General features: G+C 35.2%; 1 protein-coding gene across 1 annotated transcript in view; it reads right to left on the bottom strand.

Moving 5' to 3' along the window:
- The window catches only part of LOC137629091 (cysteine-rich venom protein-like), a 145,672-nt gene that overhangs the window by 70,142 nt on the left and 65,530 nt on the right, over nucleotides 1-10,000 (bottom strand). Inside the window, exon 2 of the mRNA XM_068360357.1 lies at nucleotides 1,508-2,500. Within this exon, the coding sequence (XP_068216458.1) occupies nucleotides 1,508-2,012 (505 nt within the window). The 5' untranslated portion in view covers nucleotides 2,013-2,500. The remainder of the gene's footprint in view (nucleotides 1-1,507; nucleotides 2,501-10,000) is intronic.

The raw sequence follows: 10,000 nt of genomic DNA, 5'->3' as shown, positions 1-10,000 counted from the left end.
ATAAACATTGTTTTTCACCATCTACTGTACAGTCTGCATATGAAATGTGGGGAGGTGATGTCCGTAGACTTCAATTAAATGTTGGCAATATTCACTGGTGGAGGTCTGAAATTTGATTGCTCTTTTATATATATATATATATATATATATATATATATATATATATATATATATATATATATATATATATATGTATGTATATATATAATTTATTTATTTTGTGTACAGAAGTAAAACTTATTTGTGTATATGTGTGCATGCGCTTACTTGCAAATTGCCATGTGGGCATGCGATGTGTTGCTGTCAGAAATGTCTATATATCCTTGAAAATATTTTGTGTAGGCTATAGATTATGCAATTTGTATATAAATTTATGTGTATAGCCAACGCTTATCTCTGTAATTATAAGAAAATTTGCATTCTGCATGTTATAAAGTATCCAGCGTCTTGTTCCCAACGTCCCCCATGGGCGGAACTTGTCTAAGATTCATATGCCCAGATGAAAGAGGCATAATTTTAATGGTGCTCAATCGGCAATTGTAACTTTTATTGTTATTATTATTACTTGCTAAGCTACAACCCTAGTTGGAAAAGCAGAATGCTATAAGCCCGAGGGCTCCAACGGGTAAAATATCCCAGTCAGGAAAGGAAATAAGGAAACTACAAGAAAAATTATTAACAATTATTATAGAATATTTTAAGGACAGTAACAATATTAAAATAAATATTTCCTATATAAACTATAAATACATAAACAAAACAAGAGGAAGAGAAATAAGATAGAATAGTGTGCCCGAGTGTACCCCCAAGCAAGAAAACTCTATTTCAAGACAGTGAAAAACCATGGTACAGAGGCTATGGCACACTCCAAGACCAGAGAACAATGGTTTGAAAGGGGACTTATTAATTATTTATTATCATTGACAAACGAGTAGAAAGCTTCATAGTCTGGTTCACAACAGGATGCGATAATATTGGCATATTCTTGATTCGCTTTGGTATAAATTTAAACGCTTGCCTTGCACTTTATTATGTAATGATTTATGTGTATGAAACAATTGCTATTGTTTTGGTAAAAGAAAATAAAGGGTATACCAGAATACCATATATCTCTGTATTCATAAAAATACCAACTTTTTGTGGAAGTTGTTCACTACAGATTTAAATATAGTCATCAATAACATCGCTTACCTACAAGTTCGTGTATCTGTTCAGGAGAAAAATTGGGAAATTCTTTTCTTAGGACTCCAACCAGCCGATTTTGCGAAAAATGCAAAGAAATTATTATTCAACATATAACTGCGGTTTAATTATTGTCTTTGATTTTATGTGCCCATTTGGTATAGTTTATTTTAAAGTCAAAAGTGAAGCTGCACTTGGTCTTTTTTCGAATTTTAACGACAATAGACAATAGACCATTAATTATTCGCAACCATAAAGTTGTCTGATGCAGTTAAGGAATTTATTCTATTTTCATATCATAAAAACAAGAGAGATTCTTACTCACGTCTGTTGGGAGCATTAGACTTCCTATTAGTGGGATACTTCGGCGCTCTGCCTTTGTTGTGGATGCGCCTGGTGTTTGGCCCGTTCTTCTTCTTTGGGTAATGACGCGAAGAGTGGTTCGCCCTATTATGATTTCGGTTCCTCCTCCTGATGTGGCCCTTCTGGTGCCACTTTGACACCCCCGAGTATCCTGCATGATTCATCAGAAGTGAATCGTATTCGTCCCCATCGTCGAAGATGATTCGCTGTTTGTGTTTCTTCTTTTTTCCGCCAGGTTTACGAAGGTTGTCCCTCGTTAGTAAATGTTCGCTCTCATCCACACCATGTAAGCCGTTGTAATCCTCGGTAGCTGTGATGTTCCAGTCACTTTGCGCTCTCACGTCGATGTAGCTTCCAGGTAACTCGAACCTTACGGGGCTACTGACAGGCAGCGTGTACTGCGAAGGCAAGGAAGGACCGATGAACCCCGCCATGAGAACTACCAACAACGTCAACTTGAAGAGCATCTTTGATCTGGTGTTTCTGGGGCGATCATATCCAAATTTTCAGCGAGTGCGTGATTGCAAATTCCATTATAGAGGATATTTGGTCGGAATCGTAAGTATTTAATATTTAATCAAGCATTTTTCATACAGTTCGGTATTGGAGCTTCCATGGTAGAGGATATTTAACTTGGGTCGACAGTTTTTAAAGTTAGAAGTTTTTTCTGAGGTGATCATATCCAAATTTTCAGATAGTTTGTGGTTGCAGTTTCCATAATAGAAGATATTTGATCTGATTCGCAAGTCTTCAAGGTTAAATCAAGCTTTTTTCAGACAGTGAGTGATTGCAGTTTCCACAGTAAAGGATATTTGACTTAAATTTCTAGTCTTTGAGCATAAAATAAGGTTATATTGATGAATGAAATCATCCCTGCTGACGAAATTTTTCTCCTGCATCTCTGTCTCCTTATCAGAAGGTCATTGGCCGAGACTCCGTTGCTACAGGAACTTTTCTGTAATGAAAACAGGCAAAGTTTAATGTCTGGTTACACTCTGCAGGAATTGCAAATAAGGACAAACAGGCTAATGAGCAATGAAGTGAGCAGTTAAAAATAATATACAGCTTGCGATGCCCTGGCAAATGCGTTTTATTGACATTGGCATATTCGCATATTTTGACAGTGCATGAATTTATCTGCCTTCGCCTCTCTCTCTCTCTCTCTCTCTCTCTCTCTCTCTCTCTCTCTCTCTCTCTCTCTCTCTCTCTCTCTCTCTCTCTCTCTCTCTCACTAGGACACATTTTTATGTATAATTGCTTGGTTTACTGTGATCGATCAGACGAAAATCACTCACCATAACCAATCCGGAGTGCCCAGCAAGATGAAAAGTGACCAAACCCCAGACATGAATTAACATTTCTGAGGCCTTTGTCCTGCAGTGGACTAGAAATGGGTGCATTTTTTATAAATTGTATATATATATATATATATATATATATATATATACATATATATATATATATATATATACAGTATATATATATATATATATATATATATATATATATATATATATATATATATATATATATATATATATGCTGTGTATATATATTAGATATATACACATACAGTATATATATATATATATATATATATATATATATATATATATATATATATATATATATATATTTAAGCCATAAATACCTCTTGATATAAAATTCACTCTCATGTGTCTTTGATCCCGAGGCAGAGAAAATACGATAATGAGGGGTATCTATGGCTTATATGAATATACAGTATATATATATATATATATATATATATATATATATATATATATATATATATATATATATATATAAAACACTTATAAATGTGCAAAATTATCATACATATGTGTCACGTGTATGTTCACAACCATATATTTTACACTTGAAACAAGCAGGACAAGGATGAGTAGAGCTAGAGAAGGAAACTTTAAGGAAAGCCAACGAACACTATGAGGTTTTGCTCAACTCTTCCAAGAGGCGAACACGACACACAAAGCAACAGCATTCCTCTTGCTTCTCCTTACGTGTGAGAAAACTCACTGACGAACGAACCAACTTGTGCATGGAGCTTACAACGGGTGTCTTGTTTGTAGAGGGATTTGGAAGATAAAGGTGGGCGCTGAGGGTGGGTGGGTGGGTAGGTTGTGGGGTTGGCGGCTTCTTGGTAAGATATATGCAATGGATGCGGGCGACAGGTGGGTTGAGTGGGTCGCTTAAATATGTGAAGGGAAGTGGCGAGTCGAAATTAATTATTTTGTCAAGGAAAATATAAGGTAGGAATCGTAAGGTTTAAGATCATGAATTGGAATAGTGTTAAAAGATCTGGACAGTGTTATGTTAGGTACAGTTGGCATTGACTCTGGTACACTTCACGGGAAGCTAAGGAGACGTCAGTGTACCGGAATTAATGAAGCCAACTGTACATGCCTCAAAAGTCCTGTGTGAAACTCAACATTACGTGATTTGAATTGTTAATGCTATGTTAAAAAATGCAGTCTATTTATCCCTCCTCCTAAGTATATATACGACCTTGAAATTGAAGTTCCTCTTTACAAAAAGGGGAATTGCGTATGTAAATTACAAAACCCATGTATTACTGAGTGACCTTTCTACAAAAAAATTCAATGTACAAAAAATTCTTATGGTGATTTCATGTTTTTATTTCTGCTAGTGTAAATTAAAATTATTGAATTTAAATAAGAAGTTATTGAAATAAATGCATAATTTGAGCCGAAATTAAAAATACCTTTAACAAAAATGTCCAGTATGACCTTCAAATTAAATATCAAAGTTGTCAAATGTACCTTCAAATCTCAGCCTAGATATTAAACATTTAATTTTATACAAGATAAGATCCTCAAATTAAAAATGATATTGAATGCAAAATAATTACAAGTAATTGAAGATATTATTTTTTTGGAAATAAAATGATCCTAAACATAAAAGAAAAGATTTTCATAATAGAAATCACTTAAATGTTAATAAAATGGAAAACAAGACACCCCAAGTACCATTGAATTTAGAATTCAATAAAAAAAAAGCAGAACATATTTGCTCAAAGAGATTCAATTGATTTAAAATTGACAAATAAGAAATGCTGAATACGACACATTAAGTAAATGATCTGACTAAAGTACCAATTGATGCCAAAGGCGTATAAGAAGTATACCGATTGGAAAGTATGTCTAAATAATTGCCACATAGTATGACCTCTCTACTCGAATCTTTAAAGATTTTGAGAGCGAAATTTGGGAATAAAATGCCAAAAATATTTAGCTTTCCATTTTCGAATGACCCTGAAAAAGGTATCCCTTTTAACTTGGTTACTTTGACGTTCGAAGATATTCAAATGACCATAAGAAACTTTAAATCATCATCTAGAGTTAAAGAAACGAGGTCGAACCAACAATAAAGAAATAAGGAAGTAATTAAGGAAGTTGTTTGAAATATGAACTTTTCGATGGTGTTAGTCGACTCATCCAGAGTTGGTCGCCTTGCAAATATGCAAATTTCAGGCTGATAGTCTTTATACGAACCGCGCTGCAGGATAGTCTCCTGAGAAAATGTCAGTGAAGTGCGAAGAATAGTCACAGGGGATGATGGCGAGCGTTAGTAGTTTTGGCGGGCGGATAAGTGGGCGGGTTTTATACGAGCTTTTGGGGGTATGATAGTATCAAGAATGGCCACGGGCTGGGATACGAACAGTACCCAGGGACACGAGAGCCTTTCTTACTCGAGGTGTGGTACCTGCCCAAACAACTCTATGAAACTTGAGGTTAGCAGACGAACTTTTTTTTTTATTATTATTTCTTATCGTCTTTCTTCATTTGGGCGAATGCGAGTAACTGGGCAAAAGAATTAATTATATTTCCCCCTCAGGACGAGAGATGGTATCTCTTGGGTAGGGAGCGGCCTTACACAGAAGCTTTACCTGTTGTACTGGTGATTATAAGATATAAATCTCCTTGACGGTATTTTGTCTATTTATTTGTTTTGATTGTGCTTTTGTATATGTGAGTTGCTGCTGATATTTCAGACAAACAATGCGAAGAGAACAGGAAATAAATAAAAACAGGTCTTATTTTAAAAGACGGAAAATCAAATTCTAATAAAGACTGCCTTAAAGTAAAATGAAATTGACTAAAGTTGAGAGACTTTCAATGATATGAATGATATTAACTGCTAAACCAGCATAATACAATGAATTACAAATCACCTGGAAATTAATTATTATCGAGAAATATTAAACAGATTCAGATGCTATAAACTTCTGATTTTTATTAAGAAAATATGGCCTCGGACCAAACAATAAATCCACTCAGATAAGATGCCTTTGGTTCTGTAATTTGGATTTTTAATCTTAAAGAAAAGGACAATAGGAGGATCAACTTGTACCTTAAGTTCATGTCTAACCCAGACCCGAAGGAATGAAAAAGGGGAAGAGGAAGGAAGAGAGATGGCGAAGACGAGGCCTTGTTCAGAAAAGCCACTTGAAGAGATGCCTAATGAAGTTGCAAGCACTCTACGTCTTAAGACTGATTTGTGAACAAGTTTCAATTATATTTGGCTAATTCATGGGATATTTATTAGAAAGCAAGAATGGCGGGGAGGATAAAAGCATGCGAGTGTTTTTTTTTTAATGGTACCTAAACTGACCAGTAGTGGTTTTTTTTTTTTTTTTTTTTTTTTTTTTTTTTTTTTTTTTTAATGGCACCTAGACTAGCCAGTAAGTTACACGAGGCTCTTAGAAGACAGTTGAGATGATAAGGGCAAATTATGAACTATAACTGACTAATAAACGTAGTCGGCCTGAGGTGGACCAAATGAGCACTTGATAAGGCCACCAAAAAATAAACCATGATGATGATGATCTTTTCTTCTCTGAATTTTAATGATTTTGTTTTGCTTGATCAGTTTTACAAGACCAGAATGCTTCAATGTATAGAACTGAACTGTTTTAATAGCTAAAGCAGCCTCTTATTAAAACATTGCCAACCTTTGATAATTCAATGCAGTTTTCAATGAAGGTTATGGAGGGTTTTTTTTTTTTTTTTTTCTTTTTTTTTTTTTTTTTGATAGAACGTAACATAATTTTTTTTTAATGGATGGAACGTAACATAATTTTTTTTTTAATGGATGGAACGTAACATAAAAAAAAAACATTTGCCCGCTTAGAGATTCTGATTTTAGTATTCAAAGCTTGCATGAGCAGCCTCCCTCATCAGTTATCAAACCTGTCTATTTATTGTGAGGTGGGTCTCGATCAGTCCGGATGAATAAGCCTTGAAACTTGCTTACTGAGTTCTAGGAATGAAATTCGCAGGTGGTCAATAGCAGTAGGTTGTGTCCCATCTCTCTATACACACCTTCCTGTCTTCTGATCTCGCACCTCTTTTTTTTTTTTCCTACTGATCTCGCACCTCTTTCTACTGCTCTCACACCTTTCTTTCTACTGCTCTCACACCTCTTTCTTTCTACTGCTCTCTCACCTCTTTCTTTCTACTGCTCTCTCACCTCTTTTTCTACTGCTCTCTCACCTCTTTCTTTCTACTGATCTCTCACCTCTTTCTTTCTACTGCTTTCTCACCTTTTTCTTTCTACTCATCTCGCGTCTTTTCTCTCTACTGCTCTCTCACCTCTTTCTTTCTACTGCTCTCTAACCTCTTTCTTTCTACTGCTCTCTAACCTCTTTCTTTCTACTGCTCTCTCACCTCTTTCTTTCTAGTGTTCTCTCACCTCTTTCTTTCTACTGTTCTCGCACCTCTTTTTCTACTGATCTCTCACCCCCTTCTTTCTACTGATCTTTCACCTCTTTCTTTCTTCTGCTCTCACACTTCTTTCTGTATACAGCTCTTACACCTCTTTTTGTCTACTGCTCTCGCACTTATTTCTTTCTACTGATCTCTTTCTGTCTACTGATCTCTCAACTCTTTCTTGCTACTGCCATCTCACCTCTTTCTGTCTATTGCTCTCTCACCTCTTTCTGTCTATTGCTCTCTCACCTCTTTCTGTCTACTGCTCTCTCACCTCTTTCTGTCTACTGATCTCTAGCCTCTGTCAACGGATCTCTCAGCTCTTTCTGTCTGCTGATCTATCAGCTCTTTCTGTCTGCTGATCTCTCAGCTCTTTCTGTCTGCTGATCTCTCAGCTCTTTCTGTCTGTTGATCTCTCACCTCTTTCTGTCTACTGATTTCTAGCCTCTGTCGACTGTTTTCTCAGCTCTTTCTGTCTGCTGATCTCTCAGATCTCTCTGTCTGCTGCTCTCATCCCCCTTTCTGTCTGCTGCTCTCACGCCCCTTTCTGTCTACTGATCTCACGCCCCTTTCTGTCTACTGACCTTACGCCCCTTTCTGTCTACTGATATCACGCCCCTTTCTGTCTACTGATCTCGCATCTCTTTCTGTCTACAGCTCTCTTGCCTCCAAGTTGAAGCTGAGCTTCAATCTACTTACCGAAACAAGAGCTGTGGGCCTAGGTGAGCTTTCTTTGTTTGAACAGAAGACTAGGATGAGATCGGTACGCTACGGTAATGATTCGAGAAACAAGACTATTTACTTTCTGTTATTAAAACTAAGTTAAAAAAAAAATCTGATGTTAGTGTTTGTATTTGCTTTATTCAAGGGAAATTATTTTATACTACTGAACTAACTTTAAATTTATAATGGGTTCATACGTACTGTGAAAATAGCAGACACGAAGGAGTCATGTATGCAAATAAAGTAATCGCGAAGGAAGGAATGCAAATATCCTGGGTATTTGCGTTTAGCGCGCTGGTGTTAATTTATCAGAAAGTAACCCAATGCTATACTTTAATAAGCGTTCATTAGCAGTCATAAATATTCATAGCATATCTTCCATTATGTGACTTGACTGCAATAGAATGTGCATACAGTGTATATATATATATATATATATATATATATATATATATAAAATATGTATATACTGTATATATATATATATATATATATATATATATATTATATATATTATATATATATATAATGTATATACTGTATATATATATATATATATATATATATATATATATATATATATTATATATATTATATATATATAATGTATATACTGTATATATATATATTATATATGTATAATGTATATACTGTATATCTATATATATATATATATATATATATATATATATATATATATATATATATATATATAATGTGAACTTTTTATTTAAACCTTAGGGTCTAAGCCTTGTCTGCATACAAGTTCGTGTCAATGCTCCTTTGATTGTGAGCTCGGTGAAAAAAGGTTCTTAATGTTTTGTTGATGTTTTTCCTTTTCCATTTACTAATTTTCCCTGACTTTTAATTAATCAATTCTTGCTGGTTACTCCGTAAGAATACTTATTCCTAAAGAGTTAAGCAACAATATTAACAGTGAGATTGTGAATGTTTATTTTCTTTGCAATGTATTCTGGTTCATGTATGAATATATCTCCACATTCATTAGACCTAATAAGCAAACTCACCATGATGGACTTAAAATGATAATCTTGAGAGAGAGAGAGAGAGAGAGAGAGAGAGAGAGAGAGAGAGAGAGAGAGAGAGAGAGAGAGAGAGAGAGAGAGAGAGAGAGAGAGAGGCTGACTAATGAGATACATAATCTGGTGGGCTACTTAACCAGCTTGTTTTTATAACGGAATAAATCGTTCGCTAAGAGCCTATACTTCTAATGGAAGTATTTGCCAATCCAATTTTAAATTGTTTTAAACGAATCTGCAGTTAGGCCAGCATCGTTGATGTCGGAAAATTCGTACTTCAAGGATGCTGTGACTTTCTCCCACTTTTTCTTTTAGAGGTTAGTTTTCGTGAACATTTCATCAGTATGATCCCACAACACTGGGATATCTTTAACTCTTTCCAATAGGCCGTGTATTTCCAAAGATTTCCACACATAGCGAGGTTTCTGGGGCGTTTTCGCATCGCTCGTCGTATCATCATCAGCCATCTTGTTTGTTTACATCTGAAATCGTGAGATTCGTGCTCGTCGCTAGCGGTTTGTGCTGGCTGCTTCCCGTGCAGTCGACTCGAGAAGTCAATATCTCGAGCAACAAGCTCTCGGGTTTCCGTTTTCGGCAGCAACGGTTCGCTGACCGCGAACCGTGTGGACGCGCTTCTATGCCAGCCTGCCAGGGTAAGGTAGCCTGTAAGTCAGGCTATTATTATTATTATTATTATTATTATTATTATTATTATTATTATTATTATTATTATTATTATTATTACTTGCTAAGCTACAACCCTAGTTTGAATAGCTAGATGCCATAAGGCCAAGGGGCCCTAACATGGAAAATAACAGATAAAGATATTTGCTATATTAAGCCATTAGATTAATATATGTATTAGTAAATATAGTCTGTTTGTTGGTCAATGTCACGCTGTTATAATCAACCGTCAATATTAACTGGTTACGTAACTTGTAT

Source organism: Palaemon carinicauda, chromosome 37 (genome assembly GCF_036898095.1).
Source record: "Palaemon carinicauda isolate YSFRI2023 chromosome 37, ASM3689809v2, whole genome shotgun sequence".
Taxonomy (NCBI): domain Eukaryota; kingdom Metazoa; phylum Arthropoda; class Malacostraca; order Decapoda; family Palaemonidae; genus Palaemon; species Palaemon carinicauda.
This window is presented reverse-complemented; position numbering and strand designations above follow the sequence as displayed.